This window comes from Numenius arquata, chromosome 19 (assembly GCF_964106895.1).
Source record: "Numenius arquata chromosome 19, bNumArq3.hap1.1, whole genome shotgun sequence".
NCBI lineage: Eukaryota > Metazoa > Chordata > Aves > Charadriiformes > Scolopacidae > Numenius > Numenius arquata.
Genome location: NC_133594.1, coordinates 3,399,784 through 3,420,668, shown reverse-complemented (window position 1 = coordinate 3,420,668; position 20,885 = coordinate 3,399,784). Strand labels below are relative to the sequence as shown.

The 20,885-nt window shown below is 45.6% G+C and overlaps 1 protein-coding gene across 1 annotated transcript in view; it reads right to left on the bottom strand.

Annotated features, from left to right (window-relative positions):
• The window catches only part of PAPPA (pappalysin 1), a 180,709-nt gene extending 160,234 nt beyond the window's left edge, over positions 1-20,475 (bottom strand). Inside the window, exon 1 of the mRNA XM_074161106.1 lies at positions 20,079-20,475. Coding sequence (XP_074017207.1) covers positions 20,079-20,475 — 397 coding nt within the window. The remainder of the gene's footprint in view (positions 1-20,078) is intronic.
• Between the last annotated feature and the right edge of the window lie 410 nt (positions 20,476-20,885).

Below are 20,885 nucleotides of genomic sequence, written 5' to 3'. Positions count from 1 at the left end.
ATTTCATGGTATGACGTTGAACCCAATATAGTTTTACAAAGGGGAGAAATAATCTCTCCTTTCCTTTGCCATGCTTACCCCAGCCCCCACTTCCTTCCACAATAGTTAAATAATTCAAAGTCCGGAGTACTTAAGGCAACCTCTCTGTCTATACCATTTCCAGCACAGCTAAGAGGCCTCCTGAGGTTGCCCCCTGAGACGAGGAGTGGCTCAAGCAAACCACCTGAGACCTGCTCAGGTGGCAACGTACTACTTAAGCGAGCAAAAAGGGGGTGTTTGCTGTTGCTATCAGTCTAGCTGAATTCACACCAGATATTACCATTTACAAGCTACGCAATGGGATTCAGATCTGAGACAGAAGTACGGACTTCTTTTTGCTTTGACATGAAAGACAAGATCTTCATCATGTAGAAATACGGAGTCTAATAAAGCTGTGCCTATTTAATGTTGAGAATTTGGCCCAAGGCTCTTTGCAATATCAAAATCTTTGTATCATTGCCATTTAGCATGAATTTAAGCACATATTCTTACTGTTTCTCAAATGCCCAGTCACTCATATGCTCAATGAGATACCTTGAAGCCTGTGAACAGGGAGGTGAGAACGGCTAAAACCGCAAAACATGAATTTCTAGTGGCTGGTTAGTTATGAGCGTTACATAAATCCTTCCCTTCTGATAACAAAATCATGTAGGCTGCAACAGAGCAGCCACTGGCATGGACAATCACATTAGTGACACTCCACTGAGCCTATTGTGAGAATATACCCGCTAACAGTATATAAGAGCTTACTGCAAATAGATCCGGTAGGCTGGGGTTAGGGAGAAATTATTAGATTGTGAGGATTTTGAGGTGGAAGCGAACACACAACCAGATGGCACAGGGGAGCGAGCTTCAGGCCTTGCAGTGTTATAACAGGGTCATCCTTGGACTGGGTATCGCTTTTGCAAGGGCTCCTTTGTGTACAGCATCAGCGTAAACAAGTATTGCTGGGAAGGTTGGCTCCTTATCTAGATCTCCCTAAGCATTTCACAACAAAGCTGCAGAACCAGTGGAGACTGGTACTCGGTTAACAAACTGTGGCTGTTTATGATCTAATAACTAGGTTTAGGTGGGCTTTTAGATGGAGAGCAAAAAGCACATCCTTTGCAAGGGTCAAACTTCAGTCCCTGCTATAAAGTCTAGGACCATGGGAATACTCCTGAGAACAAGGGTAAGGATTTTCTGATATCTAAAAAACAATTTATTTCTCCTGTCTTGTTCTCAGAAACAATTGAGTATTTTTGGATGAAGCTTGGAAAACCAGTGTATGTCCATGTTATTAGAGATGACCAGAACACATGCAGACATAGGGACAGGACTAAGATGGCACAGGCAGGCTTCGTTTGGATACTACTTTAACTGAAAGTCATAAACTCTGCAGCCTTCAGCATGTTCCTTCAGAGACTCACTGGTGTATGCCAGAAATATGGGAGGCTTCGCATCAGGCCGGATTCAGACAAGAATTCAGGTTGGTGGCTGCCAGTTTTAGACACTCTAGTGTGGCCCGCTGATAATAAAGCAGTTTAGTGTTTATGAAAACCCAGATATCCTTCAAATACAGGGAATGGAAAGCTCTCAGTAAGTTTGTTGGTTTGGCTCAAAGGGACCTTAACACCTCCAACTTCCGAGCTTATCTATGCTCGCTGATCAGCAGAACCAGGTTACGAATTAACCATCCCATTGTAGCTGAGGCCGGGTATTCACCTTTGGAGAAATCCAGCATTAACATCATTCTCACTTTAAAAGCAGATGTTGCAAAACACAGGGACACATATCGAGGCATGCATGAAAATCACCCATCTTTCACAGAAGCACGTATGACACACGGAAACCTGGAAACACACACAAACCTGCAAAGAAGGACACAAATACAATGGCACAGCAGCAGAAGGGTTGCTCTGCCCACCCAGATGAAGGTACCCAGCAACACGCTTGGTGGAACACACGTTACCTCTGCTTCCACATCTTCTCCTTCTCCCTGCACTATTAACCAAATGCTGATTAGCTATCAAAGCTCTACAGAGGAATATACTCTTGCGCATCCTAACACGGAGTGGCTTTCCTCCCTTTTGTAAGAGTTAATGCTTGAGAGCAAACACGGAGAGTATCTTCTACAGAAGGGACAGACATGTAAGTACCATCACTTCCAGGCAATCTAAATGATAAAGTGGCATTTCTGGGCTCCTTTCAGAAAACAGCAGAGAGAATTGATCATAAACTGGGTCAAGATAGGTCAGCATACCTCAGAGCAGATCAGATGGCCAGAGCATCCCAGGAGGAAACGTTCTCCTGGAAGGATTATTAGGGGCACATCTGTGCCATCAGATGACCGTGCACAATCCCCATCAGCTCACTGGGAGTTCAATATGGCATTTCCTTTGGAAACGTGCTTTGTGCCTGACAAGCGCTGCAAGTCAATCAGCTGCAGCAGCCACCGAGCCCGGAGCCTTGCTGGAAAAACACCCGACGCTGCCCCACGGATCCCCCTCCATGGCCAGAAACACGGAGCAGTGAGAAGGGGAGGTCTAGGCAGGAGATCGCTTGTGGTGTGCTGATCAAAACACACAGCCAGGATTGAGGAGGGGGGACAACAACACAGCTTGTTTTGCTTTTTAGAATTCCCTCGTCTCTGACCTTTACAGCAGCTTTAGGGCAGCGCTGGAACCAGCTGAGCAGTTACTACTCCCAGCTGCAGAGAGAAGAGCTTTTACACCCTTGCACAACGCGTCTGTGTTTGGGGGGGTTGGGGGGAAGGCTGGGGCTAGAGAACAAAGACGGAAATCTAGTGGCACCTAAATCAAACATTATGATCAATGAGGGAGTGGGAAGAGGACCTGGGGAGCGGGAACAACCTTACAACCTTTCCAGGATCAGACAGATGGCCAACATCCACATCGTTACAAAACCAAAACAAAAACAAAAAAATTCCATGAATGCAAACTAGGGCACCCTGCAAGGAGACTGTAAAAATCACATCATGATAGCTTAGACTTGTCTTTGTAATTGAGGGGCATTTCCACATGAAACAGTTCTAGTTATTTAATTGGATTTTGAGAACATTCTTGGGCAGATACTTTTGAGTGCGAAACTGCGTAGTTCCAGCGCATTTACACTGATTTATACCATGCAAGGTCTTTGCCTCTGTGGGAATTAAATATCTTATTGTAAAAATATCTCAGATCTTATCCAGACTCAAATATCTTATTGCATCTGGCTTTCCCATATGACTGCATCTTTCCTGTACTAACAGAAACAAGTGAGGAATTTACCAACCTTAAAAGAACCGTCTCCGCCGCGATACCCGGAGCAGCGTGCAGTAACAGCAGGCGGAACGGAGCCCATCGCGCCTGTTTTCTGCTGTCGCTCTTGAAAGGGATCCGGGCCTTCTCTAATCATGACTATTTCATGCCTCAAATTCCCCGCTCCGTACTTGCATACAAGTTCCAAACCCATACACAAACCACAGAGATATTTCTGCTTTCTAGGAAACATCCTGCTGGAAAAAAAAACCTGCCTCTCTGACATGATATAACTATTATAAGTGTGCATTCCAGATAGGCTGGAGTCACCACACACTAACCTAAGTATATAATTTTAGAGCTCTATTTTTCTGCTCAGTTTGAATCCAATTTCATTTGTTTTGGTATGATTTTCCTCCTGGAAATACCTGAGCCTGTCTCTCTGCTCTACAAATATCAGTGATCGCTTGATCTGTGAGCACAAATAAATAGACATCCGAAAGGAAGCTCTCCCACAGATACTCACAATGTCTTAGAAGTGCACAGAAACAAATTCACACCTATTAAACCGAAGGCTGTAGCTGAAAATTTAGCCTTTAGTTCTTAAAGGACAAGATGGGACCGCGATGGGCAGCCCTCCAAAAGGTCATAATTCTACTTCGCTTTCCATAAGCGTTGCCAAAGTCAAATGCTTTTCAAAAGTAATTGACCTTCTCAAGTCTGCAGAACTGGGAGAAAAATGTAAAAGAAACAAGCTACCTTGGAAGATTTTTGGCAATTCTTGTGTTTAGCTGAGCAGCAGGAAATATCGTATGTCCAACCTTTCTTATGTTATTTCAGCCCTTCCACTTCTGGTTAAATTTGGAACCAAAGAACTGAAGACTAACAAAACAGCGTGTACATGTAGGACTCGCTCTGTGCACAGGCCTATACATACACGTGCACGTGGCTTTGAGGGAGCAGACCGGGGCATTTTGAGCACTTGGCTTAAATTTGAATTTTGAGGAAGGGTCTCCAGCTGGGGATAGCTCAAATGAAACAAAATCCTGTCTCAGAACACAAAGTAGGTCTTTGGTCTATATTTTTTGCTTGTGACTCGGCCAAAATCAGAGGAATAGGTCATTTCAGCAGCCTACATACCCATCTGGACTGCTGTTCTGCCCTGAGACTGAGACAGACCACCCAGCAAGGAGATGACAAGCAAAAGTCACCCCAAGCTAATTCTCTGCTGTCCCACTCACGTCTTTGTTTTGAACGGCTGTTTGCCGTGCGAGCTGCGCAGTCCTGGCATGGTCAATGCTGCCGGTTCCAGGGGGAAACCTTGACTTCGCTCCCCGAAGCTTGTATTCTGGAGGTAAACTCTTCACTGAAGTCAACAGTAAAATTCTTACCACCTTCAATGAGAAAAGATTTCAGTCTTGTTTTTCAGCTTGTCTTCAGACTAGCACACTGGAGTGTTTTGAAGGGGAAAAGTCAAGTCATTGCTAAGTGCAGCATCTTGGTCAAAAGTGACAAAATCTAAATAAGATTAACAACAGCGTATGAAACTGAGCCTGACAATTCAACTACAGTGATGCCCAGGAGACCCTACAAAGAGCTGGGAATATTATGGTGTGTAGAAATATCCTACCAGTGCCAAGGAGAGTCCATCGGAATACTGGGAAATTAAAGGATTTGAAATTAGCATCCTACCTGTGCTTTACTATTGGCTTCAATTATGTTTGCAGTAACACCTGAAAATCCCAGAATAATCTGATGTCAGAAACACTCAGACACAATACGGGTGAGGACTGAAATAACTCCTCTTTAAAGAACCTGTAATTGGGAAAAAAACTTGGAATTTTAATTTGAAAGTTATGGTAACAGATATACCACCATTCTACTCAGAAATTGACTATTCTTAAGGCTAAAATACAGCATTTTGTCTCTGTTCTGAAGTTGCTTAATCTCCATGTGCATCCACTGGATTTACCCATATCCTCTATTATTAGATTTCCAACCTCCAGTTATCAGATTAATACTCCCCAAGCATATACTTAAAGATCATGATGATCAAGTCACCTCTTAATCTCGAGTCAAATACTTTAAGACTTGTTACAAATCCTATAATTATTGTCATGTTTAATTTTTTTTTTTTTTTCTCTAAATCCGCTTTCGTACAACATCCCTCTTAAACTGTGGACACCAGAACTGGACAAAATACTTCAGTGGCAGCTTCTCCAGCGTCAATAGAAGGATAACACCACCTCCCCAGTCCTGTTCAACGCTTCTGTGTTTACACAGCCAGCGATGACTCTAAACCTTTGGCCACAGCATCACACTGGCAGCTCCCATTTCCATGCTTTATCTATTCCAACACGCAGTCACTCCCACACATTTAGCTTCCAGGTGAAAGACCCTTCCCCCCACCACCCATCCTTTATGTAGGATCTGCCGTCCGTCTTTCTATATGTATGACTTCACATTTGGCTTTATTCTAATGCATACTGTTTGCATGTTCTCAATTTTTGAAAACACCCAAATGAGAGTCCTGTTTTGGTCATTGTTTACCACTCCCTGAACTCTGCAACATCTGCAAATTTTATCAGCACTGATTTTATGTTTTCTTGCAGGTTGTTGACAGAAAATATTAACTAGTGAAGAGCCAAGATTGCATTGTGCTGAATAGGAGGGAATGTGGCCAGAGTCACACTGTTCAGGCAACAGCTCTGTTTTTCAGTGGGGGAAAATAAATACCTGTGATACTCATGAATACGAGCTTACACAAGTCAAGAGAAAAAAGATGGGACAAATAGATAAGTAGGAGATTGGCAAGATATAGCTCTGTCTTTTTGTCTCTCTGGCATTCCACAACCTCAGCCTTCTCTTCACAGCAGCGGAGCACTGCAGGGACCTGGCACAACCCTGGCCAACGGGACTTCTTGGATGAGCATTTTGGTACCATGGAGTGGCATTTGCCATTTACAGCATCATACACGATCAAAGCGCTGCACTGATGTTATTACCTCATCCTTAAAAACAGCATCTCTCAGAGGGCTGCTGAGAACCATTATCCCACCTTCAGAGATGGGAAGGACAGAGCTGAAGGCACCTCAGAGCAATCGCAAAGTAGGAACTAAAATCCCAGAGCAACCTGTGCACCTCCAACTATTCCGCCACAAAATAAGCAGCTTCAATTAGCAGAAGAGGGAGCCTGCTTCTCTCACACAGCAGTTTCATCACTGCTGAAACAAACATGCTTTCTTTCTCCCAAAGCATCTAATTTATCACCAAAGGAAATCTCTGTTCTCTTCCCGAAACCACCAGCCAAAAAGAAACCTCTACCCTTTACAACTGCCTCTGTTTTCTTTGCTGCCAACTAGTCTCTGTCCCTCCTTTCCTTACAGAACATCTTGTTGCAATGACTTTCTCGAATAATTTTCACATAAAAACGTGTGCCTCGTCAAGCTTGCCCTGTCACCAGTGTTTGACAAGTGTCAGAGAAAGCCCATAAAAGCCAAGCTGGGAGCTCGTCAGTGCAAAGGACACCATGTGTTGAACACATTGACAGTTCTCAAGAAATAACATCCCTGCTGAACAGCTGGTTGGATGGCTGGGGTTGGGAAGAATGTTGGCCACATTGCCTACTTACGCGCATCCTTCTCAATGATGCGCAGAAGATCCAGTGCATGGGGAGCGGAAATACATCACTTCCAGAACAGTTTTAAAAAAAACTGTATCTGAACATAAGTTTAGATCCTGACTCAAGGTTTATGGCCCATTTCAGACATACAGATGTGCAATAAAGTGTTGGTTTCTTGATGTAGCTGCAAGAGACGTTCATCCTGAGGGCTGGCTGAGAGATGGGAGATGGTAGGAAGAGCCATCCTAATCTCATTTCCTTCTTCCCTCTCTCTCAGGAAATACAGAGCTCCCATTTAATTTAGTGCCGCCTTAGGTATTAGAGCACAGAACCTGTTAGAGGGGATCTTCACCCAAACAGATTGGCCATCACAGCGTGGCACAAAACACATGGTTGGGGCAGAAAGGCCCTTGCTCCTCTGCCTCTGCCATCAGCGCTTGAGGCAAAGGGAAGAGTTTGGTCTTCTTTGCAGCTTCCTAACGCTGCAAGGCGCCTCCATGAGCGCAAGTGCTCCTGGCCCACCTTTGCTGCCAAATCCCAACCCTGCAGAAACCTTCCGAGAAGAAACACAGAACCCTCGTGGTATCATTTTGCCTCTGAGAGGTGCAGTTGCTGCTGCTTCCCTCTCTGGCCTGTTCCATGGAGCCTGCAGGTGTTTGGATACAGCCATTTCCCAGTAAAACCGGTGGTATGCCGATGTTTAAAATAAAATAAAATAAACCCCTAGTATGACAGCGTATAGCTGAAGACCACCCCTGTTTGAGCATTGCCTCTGGTGAGGCACGCAATGTAAACAGTCTGTTTGATTAAACCATCTCTAGCAAGAGGACTTTGGGGAATTCCAGTCTTTCCCAGCGCAAAGACGAGCAGAAGATCCTCTGCTCTTCATTAATTCAGAGCTCTTCAAAGGGCAAGAATGAATCGCTCAATTTTCCTGCTAGGAGAAACTGTTGATAGTTACCCTGGAATTCTTGGAGGAAGCTCACCAGTATAAATCAGGTCCACTTCTGCCCCTTTATTTCATCTGTTCACAAGCAAAGGGATTGTGCAACAACTGATAAACTGTGTCCATGCTGCAATATGAAATGCTCGTTTCTGATTGTCTTTCCCCCCCCCCCGTTGGGATGGGAGGTGGAGAGACCACGCTGGAATAGTCTTACAGATAAGGCCATTAATTACATGCCAGAAAATATTTGTACAATAAGAGAAACTGCTCTTTCAAAAAAAAGAAACAGATAAGACTATTTTAAACCATCCCATTTTAAGGTACAGAGATTCTGCCAGCATGGAAACCTTTTGTAATACATCTGAACTTTCAAGTCTCTTGGAAATAGAAGTGGGACCACAACTTTCTCATCTATTGTATCTATAAAAACTCCCTTATTCCCAATTTCTGAAGACACTCCTTATGGAAGTGGGGGAGCCTGGGATGGTGGCACGAGCACTGCATTCATACCACAACTCTGCACAAGTGAGGAACCACAGCCCTGACCCTCGCTCCCAGAACTTTTCTTTATTTGATGATTTACCCATTTTGACTAGTCAGAAAGGCTTTTTAGAGGATCCCAGTGTCTCCTGGAAGGAAGGAAACATGTAATTCCCTCACTTCCTACCTGAGACCACCAAGGTGCAGCACTGAAGGCACAACCTAGGAGCAGTCACCAGAAAATGGACTATTTCTTGGGTTCCCCATGTGCTGTAAGGGGTTTGGGGGACCTCTGGAGCAAGTTAAAGCACTTTGTGTTTTCCAGCTGACAGCACCATGACCATGACTAGCTGTCCCTTGCTCCAGAGCTCATGGTGACCACACAGCCCTGTGGCCCTTGGGTCCTGCTCTCTCCTACCTCCTCAAGCTGGTGGTTCTGAGTGCTGTGCAACACCAGCCTCATGCTCAGACTACAGTAGGACAATTATCCTTTGGGCTATTTTAGTCCTTTTACAGCCTTTGCGCAACTCAAGAGCAACAGTTTTGCCAGGAGCCAGAATCTAGATTTCAGTGTTTAAAAAAAAAAAAAGAGAGAGACAAAACCAGGGTATTTATCAAGAAGAAATTCTACAAGTTCATTGAAGCTAGTCTCCCTGCTCGGGGTTCCCGAATACTGTCCATGACGATTTTAAAGCAAATTGAGACTATAATTTTACTCCCTCTTTTTTCATATTTTCCTTGACGAAGGGGAAAGAAGAGAAGGACACGGAGTTAGACAGACAAGCAGACATCTCATCAAAGAAACTCCTACAGCAGATGCAGAGTAGGAAACATCCAGCAACCCTGCTGGCTCCAACCCACAGCCTGGACCTGAGAGCATGGTTGATTTTCATTAAGTAACTTTTCTTCCTCTGAACTTCCTCTGAGGGTGTTTGTTTATAAACAGAGGAGGGGATATTATTGCTGGAGATGGGATGGTCAGGGAGGGGGTGAAGGAATTTGGGGCCACAAGGCTGGAGAGCAGAGTTCAGGAGTGTTTGTTGCCGGAAACACAAAGGGCTCACTGTACAAACGGTATATGGCCTAATTTCACAGGCTAGAGGGATTACGATAGGTATATGCAGAAAATGCTCCAAAAAGTACAAACAACCCCACATTGTACAAATGTTTCCCACTGCATCACCATAACCATTACACACCCAAATGAAACCATCGACAGCGGTGACGGTGGTTGGAGGTTGTTCTCCATGACATCCACTTCTCAGCTTGTTCATTTTCCCCATTGCACGCACTGTCCCTGCCTCAGATTCGACATGTTCATGGGGCTGGAGCAGCCCCCCTGGTTTCCTCTCCAAAGGAGTTACTCTAGGTTTACATTGGTGTGTTCAACAGCAGAATCTGGCTTGTACTGCTCACCCTTCCCTCTGCCAAGTACATGTTTCAAAATCGTGTGCGTAATGCATTTAGTTAACATTTGCTTTTTCTCCCAGTACTCCTTTTCTGCCTGAACATCTCCATTCATGAGCTACAGCACAGGAGGCTTCCAATTCTTTTCTTACTACGCTGAAAATAATTCCCATTAAATTACCACTGGTGAAAGGTGCTGTTTTGACCTCAGAGAGGCTGCTCAGTTTATCCACGGGACGGATGCGATGTAAGACAGTAGCAACGCGAGCTCCAGATTTCAGCCTCAGCACCTCAGTCTGTACAAGCACAGATGCTGCTGAGCTGAGAACAAAATTGGGTGGATTGTATGATGTACAGCCTCCCTGTTGATACTCCCGACAGAAACACGGGTTCTTTAGCCATAAAAGCGTGCACTAGATGATGATCCCTCCCCAAAACAGCCTGGGGCACTAACATGCTGTTTGCAGAGCCCCTTCTGCAACCACTCACCTGCTCCGTATTTAACTACAGGGGAAAGGAGTTCTTTTTGCCCTTAATTAATAACCTGAGATACCCAGAGACAGATTTTCAGCATTTCCTAGGAACATGCTTAGCAGTTACAACTTACATATTTTACAAGCTGTTTCAGCAAGTCAATATATTAATCAATGTGCAGACGTATCAAAAATATCAAAGTATTCGAATTTAAATGAGAGCACTCTGAACTAAGGGCCTTCAGTGATATTTGCTTTTCTCTCCCATTATGGGCTGCATTCGCTGTTCCATTTGAGAAATACAATAATTCATGCTGGTTCAAGCCTCACCAGCACGTCTAGGTCAGAGATATTAATTCCAGACCACCTGATTTTCTGCCATCTCCAAAGAGCTCATGTCACAAATGTCTGCTGCCTTCTTCACCCACTCCCCGTGTCACCAGTGCTTTCAGCAGCCTGACACCAGGTGAAAGGCTTCATAACCACCATCAGCTCAGTACAACAATTAGCCAGCGAAGAACCATCAGCAGCTCCAAGGAAACGTCCTACAGGAATTAGGGTGTGTTGACTTCACATGGAAAACAACCCCAGCTGAGGAATAACTATCGTCACCCCTAAAAAAACCCAAGAGTTTAACGAAAGGCCAAGCCTGCTGGGATTTGTTTCTAGGTCTGTCACCAACACCCTGCCAAATCTTGGACAAATCAGAGCATCCCTCCATTCCTCAGTTTCCCTGATTTTAAGGGCAATGTTCTCTCACGCCTGAGAAACTTATCACCACCATCAGCAGGATGTTTTGAGGCAGTTATCGGGACTACAAAACCGCAATCTTACTGCAACGATAAACGAAAATAACCGTACTAGGATACATTAGAACAGGAGGAAAAAAAACCTACATTCAAAACTAAGTAGCACTGGTAACAGTGAAGGCCTTTCCTTTCCATTTCTTTCCCTGTCTTAAATAAAACAAACAAAATAACTGTGATAAGATCTCTTTCCTCAATCCAATGGATGATCCTTCCAACACTAACAGCAGAGAACAGGCAAGGAAGAAAGAGAAGGAGGAGAGAAGCCTGCAGCTGATGCTCGGTGTCAGGAACAGGGCTGCTCTTCTCCCAATTCCATGACGACAGAAGACTCCCGGGAATCAGATGAAGGAGGGGAAGATGGGTCAGAGGAGAGAAATCCATATGGGAAAGTGATTTAAAGCAAATAAAGAGACAATAAATTAGATAAGGAAAAGGAGGAAAAACACAGCAGAGGGGAGGAAGGAGAAGAGATAAAAGAGCCCTAAGTATCACTCAAAAGGAAGACTCAAGGAAAGCCTACCAGACCCCAGGAGTTAATCAGCAAAGAACAGAGTGGTTTTCTTCTCTAACACAGCAATTCTTTTGCTTTCATGAGCTGGTATCATATCTCTCAGATGCTGCTTCACCAGGCCAATTCCAGATGCTTCTCAGTTTCACTTCACCCTCTCTCGCTCTTTGCGAGAACAACCGCTCGCTCCTTGTTTGTGTACCGCGAGGATGGATATTAAACAGAACAATATCAATGATTCCCGGAAAATATGCATGAGCATATGCCTGACTAAACACACAAACACACTGCCTGCTTACCCTCTGTTCCCACAGCGCTTCCAACACGAGTTGGCTAAAGCCAACAACCTGATGGCCACCCTTGGTCTGCAAGGAGGGGACACCACCCTCCCGTGGCAAAAGGAGAGGAGAACTACAGCGAGCGCAGGGTTACCCACGGCACGGGAGGAAACCAGCAACTGTGCGGAGCAGGAAGAAGGGAAAGATGGGGGAATCGAGGACACCAGATAGTAGAGAAAGAACTGAGACTAGGATGGTGATAAGAGAGGGTGGAGGGATTGGATGGGAAAGTTCCACACTTACATCACCAGCAAAACAGAAGAGCGGACAGCGTGTTTTGAATAAGTGCTCGTTTTAACGCTGGAAAAAAAGAAGAGAAAGGTTGAAGGAGAGAGAGGCCAAAGTGGGATTTGGCGCATAGCAAAAACAACTAAAATAAACATGTCCCCTTCCCCTGGCCAACTTCTCTGACGTTAGGGCTTCGCAATTTTTCTTCTCCTGTATCCAAAGCAAGAAAGGACAGCAAAATAAAGGATGTTAAAGCAAGGACCATGGAAGGTCCCAGGCTGTAGAGGAGGGATGCAGAAGACTCTCTGAAATCAGAGCCAGAGTCAGCCAAGGTCAATGGTATTTTGTCATGATCTTGAACAGGTTTAGGATCAAATCCATGCTGCCTGCGTAAATCTAACATCGTGAAACCAGCCTCATTCTCACCAAGGGATAATCTGACTTGTATTTGTATTTGTTCACAGTTTTAACTACGATACATACTGCACCCTCCCTTGGTGCTGGCAACCTTATGGGTGTTGAACAGTCCTCAACTAAGCAAATTGTTCTGATCACTACGAACCAGGACGGTAGAAAGCAAAATTCTGGGATAAGATACTCACTGTTTTCCTCTTTTTAACTCGCCTTTTTGAGTTCTGCTCTGCTCATGTTCAGAGCAAGAATACTTTGACTTCATGGATGGCTTTGGGGGGAGTAAACTTTATAATAGGCACTAGCATCAAATCAAAGCAGTTTACAAGATCTGCCACTTGTGTCAGAATATGCGGGGAAATAAACAAGCTGCTCTTCCTTGATCATTGGAGTTTAAATGCTCTATTGATCTGGGAAAAAAAAATCAAAGGTGCTTTGGAAATTGTGTGCGTATGTGCAGGCTCACACCAGAGAAAATTAAGAGAAACATAGGGACAAGGAGAAATTAGCAGAAAAACAATCCAGCATTTCTTCTCCACAGAAAGCTGAAATAAAACTCAGAATCGTATCTAGATGTCAGCTACCCCAAGGTAGGGAAATGCCCACAGAGCAACCTAAGTATAGGGTCAGAAGAAAGGTACACCTTCATTTATAGAAGTCTCATTTTGGGGAAAAAAAAAAACAAACGAAGAAACAAAAAGGACAGCACAGTCGATTGTTCTGTGCTCAGAACAATGCATGAAGCAAATGCCCAGAACCTAGGAAACAGAAAAGTCCAATATATTTTGCATATTTGAAATAGAAAGACTAATATGTACTGGTCATGTAAAGACAGTATTAGATGAAAAATTTGGTAGAACTGAGAGAGGAGATTAAATGAAGAAAAAGGTATTAGACTGTGTGATCTAGTTGACAGAAAAATGTAGAGGATTTTGATCAAACAAGACTTTTCTGATCCATTTTCAAGCTAATCTAGACTATAAAATTTGAAGAAGTAAGAAATGTAATACAGTGAATGCGTTTATTCTTAGTATGATGGGACATAGGAACCGCCACACGGACTAAGACCAGAGAAGGGTGGGAAATATTTGATAAAATATTTTTCTCAGGAAAAAGGGAAATTAATCAAAACAGACTATCTGTGGGAAAGCATCAGTTTTGGCAAATATTCTAACTTAAAATTTCAATAGAAGTTTAATAACTGTCAAAACACCTGATTCTTTTTTAACTTTCTGAAAATAAGGAAGCTGATATCTTTTACCAGCAAATGTTTTTCTTTCTCAGAGCTAGCACTTTCCTAAACCAGTGCTTTGGATTTTAGGTACTTAAGATGTTGTCAATCTGTCCTTCTCTTTTCCTGTCTTATATTATAGTGGTGATTCTTGGTCTTAGCTAAAGATCTTTGGTTTATAATAGAGCACTGGGAAATTTTCTGTGGCCTGTGCTCTATCAGAACCTACAAAGTGGATATTCTGTGAATGTTTGGACTAATTATCTGCTGTTATATCCCTGACACTGCAGGGGACTGAATGTGGCAACCCAGGTGGTCCCTTCTCTGCTTCTGCTCCTATAATTTCTATCAGAGAACAGAAAAGAGGAGCTGAAAAAACAATGGCTAAAATTGGAAGCAAAACTATTATAGGCGAACATTTCAGCTGACCCCAGTCACAGAAGGGTTTATTTTTGTTTTTTCAATATGTCTTTTTGAAAAAAGCCACTATATTTTGGCTCTTTTTTCTGGCTCAGGCCGGCATGAGCAATGGAAATCCAAGGTGAAAGCGCTCAGTTAATCCCCTGGTCTTGAGAGCACCTAAAACCCCTTGGTCCTGCAGTATTTTTGTGTTAGAGCTGCTCAGGCGGGTGTTGTGGCTGCACCTCTCTTGCGACAGACCTGAGGAGCCTGGCACCTCTGTCCTGATCCAGCCAGACCTGGGCTCCAAAGAAGGCACTTCTCCACCCAAAAATCCCTGCTCCACCCAGCTGACGTGCCCCTGCTGCCTTGCAGCGGGGTCGGGTCCCAGTCACCAGGGAGGTGCCCGCCGGCCCTTCAGCTCTTCACCATCGGGCGCACCCGGCCAAGGATCTCTCCCGCCCTTGGCAAAGGCTGATGAACACATCAAGCTCATGGGAGCAGCACCACCAGACTCTGAGGCCTCCTTGAAAGAGAAGACATGTCCTGTTCTTCACAAGAAAGGTGAGAGGCACCTACCTTTGTGTGGGTGTTTGGGATTAGGGTCCCCCGGGAGCCAGCGTCACTCCTCCCAGCTGCTCCAGCGCTGGGAGACCTCTGGGATTTGGGATTTAAGTGCATCCCTCACTGTGCCACGTGTGGCTGCGGCTGATGGTGGGCAACTCCGCCTCCGCTCGGAGTGGCCGAGATCCCCTTGGCCATCTGCAATGCTCCCCTGGTGCCATGCGGAGAGGTGACGTGGGGACCCAGAGAGCAGCTTCAACCTGATGAGAAAACTTCCCGGCATCTGAATCGGTGACCGAGCCTGTCTTTCCGTGATGGCTTCGCATGCGAAGGCTCTCTGAGGGCTGCCTCTCGCCCTCGCCACAGAGGTCCTCCCGCCGCAGCTCTGCTCTGCGCTTCTCCAGACGTTTCCGCAAATCCCTGAGGAAAGCCCTGCTCCTGCCCCTTCTCCAAACACCATCCCCTTGCCTTGCTTTCTGCCTCACGTGAGTTTTTCTAACAGAAACAGGCTGGCTTGGAATAAATCAGGCTGAACTGAAGCTTGGAGAGGTGAGCTCAGCCCGAGACACAACTCTGTGCCTACAGGAGACAGCCATACCTCATTTAGGAATCTAAATGTACCATCCTTCACACACAGAGCCAAATTTCCCTCTCCCTTTTATTACATTTTATTAATTAGAGCAGCCTACATGCAAGTGCTTTAAGAAAAAAAAGCCCACAACTTTCTTCGAACTGTGCTGGTCTGACTCCAGTGGTCAAAAGACCGGTCAAAATTGGAAGATTACAGAAAGAAAAGTTCTTTTTCTGCTCCACCTTCTGACTCTTGCAGGCTGAAGGAAATGTGCTGTTCAAAGGCAAATATTTAGTAAATGACAAGCTATGCCATATTTTTTCAGCGGCCTATTAGTCATGCCTCATCCAGATCCATAATCATGAAGTGGCCGACCATTTGAATCCCTCTGCAGGACAGTCAGAACCACACAGGTACCTGGAGCCTTCAGCAATGGTGTATTGGAGGCTTGTCACCCTGAAGGAGAATCTGGGCAGATGTTCAAGCTCCTGTCGCTTTGGTCCAGCCATTACTCCACTTTGCCCATCACCATGGGACCTGGCACATGCCAGCACTAATTAAACGACAGAACGACAAGCTTTCCACTTGACTTATTCTGCAGTCCTTCATTCTAGCACTTCATTACAGATCAAAATAAGACAATTCATGCAATTAGAAGACAACAGGCTGTTGAAGACGAGAAAATGCTGCATTACCGATGATTTTAATGCCAGTGTATCTCAGAGTGAACCCTCTGTTGAAGACATCCTCAAGTTCCCAACACATCCTCTACAAGGATCAGCTCTGGGGAAAGGACCCAGCTCACCGATTCTACCCAAAGTGTATTAATTCAATATCAGACTCCAAAACTTCAGAAGGGAACCAAATTAACCCCCAAAAGTAAACATATATTCTTAAACCCCATGGAGGGAACAGACTTGCGGTGTCAATTACATATCTTTATAATTGCCCAATTATTGGACCCCGACACAGATGTTTCTCAGTCTCTTACACACAAGAGCTGTGGCTTTAAGTGAGCTCCACTGTGCTGATTTTGGCATTTCTTTCCCTTTGGATTCTGCCGCAGTTTTACGTTCACCAAGGACTGAAGTTGGGAAAACATAGGCACTCCCTTACATATGAAGCTTTATTAAGTTGGGATCATGCTCTCTGTTGGCAGGCAGAGGAATAGAGAGGCAGAGGGAAGGGGAAAAAAAAAAAGACAAAACAAAACACAAATAACTTTCACTCTTCAGAGCAGGCACGCCTTCTTACTCCGATCATTCATCCCGCTCCTCTCTGCTCCCAGCCAGTAAAGAGTCAACATCTCACTCCTGTGAAAACATGAGCTATCCCGCTCCTGAGCCATAGACCAGAAAACACACTGACAGGGACTCGGGAAGATCCTGTTTCTTAGGTTGGAGTTGCATTTCCACAGTAGAACCGAAATATCTTTGATTACAACAGAAGCAAGGTCAACGGGTGCTTTGAAGCGTCTTATTTTGCATGGCATGTGTATTACCTAACTCCGGGCTGGACCTTAACTCCTTCCTTCACAACCAGAGATGCATTCAAAGACTCGACAGGGGGAAAGCGCACAACCATGAATGATTAATACCATGTGCACACGTGTGTGTTTGCAGGAGGGATGTACTGTGCTGGGTGGTAGGTACGCACATCCAAGGAGCGTTTGTCCAAGAACTGTGTGGCCCGGGGAGGGAGGCGAGTACGCACGAGCCCAGAGCTGCCTGCGCCGGAGCCGCACGGCAGGAGCACAGCCCCGCTCCCAAAACCCTTCCGAGTTTTTGCGTAACACAGATCAATGGGTCAGACTTCAAGTTTCCCAACAGCTTTCCCTGACAAATGCCAGAACAGATATCAGGGAAGTCAAGCAGGGCAGCAATAACACCACTGCCAACCAGCGTGAAAATTGGCAGAGCCTGGCACCGAGGACTGCCTATCATCAGGGACGGGGCATGGCCCGGCACAATGACGAACCCACTTAACAGCGCTGTAAAATTAGCCATTTATGAAAACAAATTGAATACTGCAGCAGAGGGTGACGTAAGGAGAGTTGGCTCCAGACAGAAACAGAAACTCCTGTAGCCTGGATTAGCAGAAGAGCTCCGTTATATCAGGGCTCAGGCGTGGAAGCTGATAACAACTTGGGTCCTACAGGAGATTTTTAACAGCCACAAACAGGCTTCCCCCATAGGCACACGTGTGGCTCCTATCCGACTTGTGGTGACTACTTACATGCCAGCAAGGGGGGATGGAAGGGGAGCAGTCAACACAGGCAGAGGGTGGGGGCAGAAAGTAGATGAAGATACAAGGACTCCGAAAAAGAGGTGTCTTCCACTCAACCCTCCCCTCTCCCTCAGATCTGTATGGTCACACGGTTTCCCTCACTGCAGCTGGGATGGAAGTTGGGGAGAAACTCACTTCTGGCACTGTCAGCGAGTTTGACCCAGTCCCTGTCCCCCCGAAACACCCAGAAAGGCTCGTGATTTCAGTGGGGTCCTACAGATGCGACTTCAACAGCAGAACAGGGCTCCCGTGTCTGTCACATCCCAAAACAGTGAAAATGAGAAAGCCAAGAGTTTTGGCAGCCAGAACCCTTGATTTCCTCATCGAGGGAAGCGTAATCTCTCCCTAAGCTTGCTGCAGGTCTGGGAGGCTGTGGTGTGCGGAGGATACTCCGAGTGAGTTCCTCTTGGACCTCTTCCAGGTGTTTACACACAGAGCCAAACCTGGCTCCTCTTCAAGAGTGCGTGTGAGGGGGGGAAGGGGAGCTTCAAAATAAAATAAAAATCACAAAGTCCTCCCGAGCTGAGCTGCCAGCTCTACGGTGCTAAACTGGGGCATTTCTTTTCATTTTTCACAGTGGAATGTTATTTCCATGCATAAAATGGGTCAAGTGTTTTATACAGGCAACAACCCAACCTCCCCCATCCAATTAAAGTATTTTACTACAAATGATCTTTGTGTGTGTTTGTCTAGGTTCCCTATTGTGTGAATGAGAGACACTTGCACACGGGGTCTTAGGTGTTGGATTAAACACATTAAAAAACACAGCGACTGTGTTTTGCCACCGACGAGATCCGTGTAAACCCAAATTCCACCCTTCCCAACTTGAAAGGGAAGCACTTTGAGCCCTGGGGTTCAAGTTAAGATTGGGAACCAGGAGAGTGGAGTATGAGAAAGCCAGGGGAAATAAAGCAAGTACTAATCTGTTTAACTTACGAAATCACTCATCTGCCTGTCCTACTGGAGGCACAAGGGACCAGCCCATGCCCGGCATCCCCTGCCCACCCCGCAGCCACACACACTCCCCGCGTCCCCCTCCTCAGGGTGAGCAGAGCAGCCGGGATCGGGGAAAGTTAAGGAAAGGCACTGACGATTCATCTTAGTTTGTGTTTTCCTTTAGGACAAAACAACTTTCCCGGGAGAGGACAGTCGGGCAGGGACGGGGCAGTGGAGCCGGAGAGGACGGTGGGGTGGCCGGGAGAGGAGAGCGGGGCTGGGGGACCAGCCCTGGAACCAGCAGCACCAGCAGCCGCTGCCTTCTGGTAGGAAGTGACTCCAGTTAAAGGGAAAGGGGAAATCCTCCCTGTCTCTTTAAGGCATCCTAGGACATGGAAACTTTGTACTTTCAGGGAATCTCCTTGCCAAAAGAACTGTAAAACATGTCTTCCTCTTCTCCCCCCCACTTCCCCCCCCCCCCCCCCCCCCCGGCTCCATTTCTCTTTCTGACTTGTTTTCTTTTTTTTTTTTTTTCTTTTAAGGGCATTTCCATTTTCTATGACTTCCTTCAGAGCAAAGATGGATGTGGCGACATTTATAAGGGTTTGTAACCCTCCGAAAAGTATCCGATTTCACGACAACTTCGCTGCACTTTATCACTAAAGCGGGGAGAGGGCGGGAGGTGGCGGGAGGGAGGGGGAGAGGGAGCCAACGCGGCGGAAAAAGGACCCAAATTCATGATGGGCTCATAAAATTTAAATAAGAAAAGTGCAATATTCCTCATTATTGTTCAGCTCAGACGGCTTAGACTGGTAGCTGCTTTGAGTACTAAATGATTTTATAGGGCTATTTGACCTTACAATCATTCGTGTTACACTTGCCATTGCTAAGGGGAGACAAAAATACTCGACACATCCTCTAGCTGCAGTGTTAGTCCCAGCCCTCGCCGAGTGTCGAGAGGTTGGGAACTTTATAAACTCATTTGATTCATTTGAGGTTTCACAATAGCCAAAAGTTCCTTTATAGCTTTTTGGAAACCACATACTAAGATTGCATCTAAAAAGGTACCAGCGAAATAACACTAAAAAGCTACTAAAAGTAAGGAAATCATAGGAGGACCTTAGATAGGCATTTCTTTGCAGCCACACGCTAGACACATGCATTTGTTTTCATACATACACACAAGCTACTTTCAAACGCTCTGTTTACAGTTTTCCAACCTGAAAACTAAGTAAAAACCCACCGTAAGAGCTCTCTCTCCTGTCTGCACTTTAATCTGTACACACAGAAATAAAGAAACTCCCCAGGATACTGCCATTTCCCTATGCAAAAGTTTACATAACTTTTTCTGCGAGCATACACTTTCAGACAGTTTGCCGAGCTCCGGTATTTCACCAAATATATATATAATAAAGGCACCCGAGCATGTTTCCACACGCACTCACATTCATACGTACATTGCAAAGGCACACACGCACATTTAAATGTACACACACATCTCCTATACACACGCACGCCTACAGCTGGCTGTTCCGCCGGCTCCCGAAACGTAAAAGGGATGCTGCAGCCACAGGCACGCCGAGCTACCTACCTGCAATGACAGCCGGAGATCTCTGTCCTCCTTCAGCTTTCAGCCACACTTGCAAAGTGAAGGCATCTCGGGGCAGCTCAATATCTGCCTTCAGCCGCAGCTGATCACCTTGTCCACTGAAATAGAGCGCCCTGCTCGGGGTAAGGGACTCCTCTTCGTCCTTTACCTCCCGCTGTTGCCTCCTGCGGGGGACATGCCCAGGCTCCAGCCCAGCAGTGGAGCGCCTTCCTCGGGCTAACCTGGTGGCACAGGTGCCCGGGGCCGTGTAGCGGAGCTGGCGGCTGTGCCTGGTGTCCCTTCTTGCCCTGCGGGAGCGCTCGTCCATCCCACATTCGGGTCCACTGGCTAGGGCTGTACAGAGAAGCGCAAGAGGCAGCAGCAAACTCCAGAGCTGCATTTCCAATCTTCCCCCCCCTTCTCCCCTGCAAATCCTCCCGATCTGCCAGCTTTGGGCTCCTCCTTGCCTTGACTTTCTTCTCTTGTTCACCCTTCTTGGTATTTGCTCTTTTTATAACCCTTCTCAGTTGCTTTTTCTTTTCTTTTTTTCTTTTTCTTTCTTTCTTTTTCCTGCTTATAGATTTTTTTTTTCCTTAAAACAAATAAAAATAAAATAAATCAAAACTCCTTCTTGGTTGAAATGTATTTCTCTGTTCTTCCTCCTCTATCTGTCTTCTTCTCCTCTATTCCTCCACAGCTGGAATTCCTCTCTCTCTTCTTTTCTCTGCTGGATTTTCTTCCCTTTATTTTTTTCTTCTTAAAAAAAACACACACACACTCTCACACACACACAAAACAAAACAAAAAAAC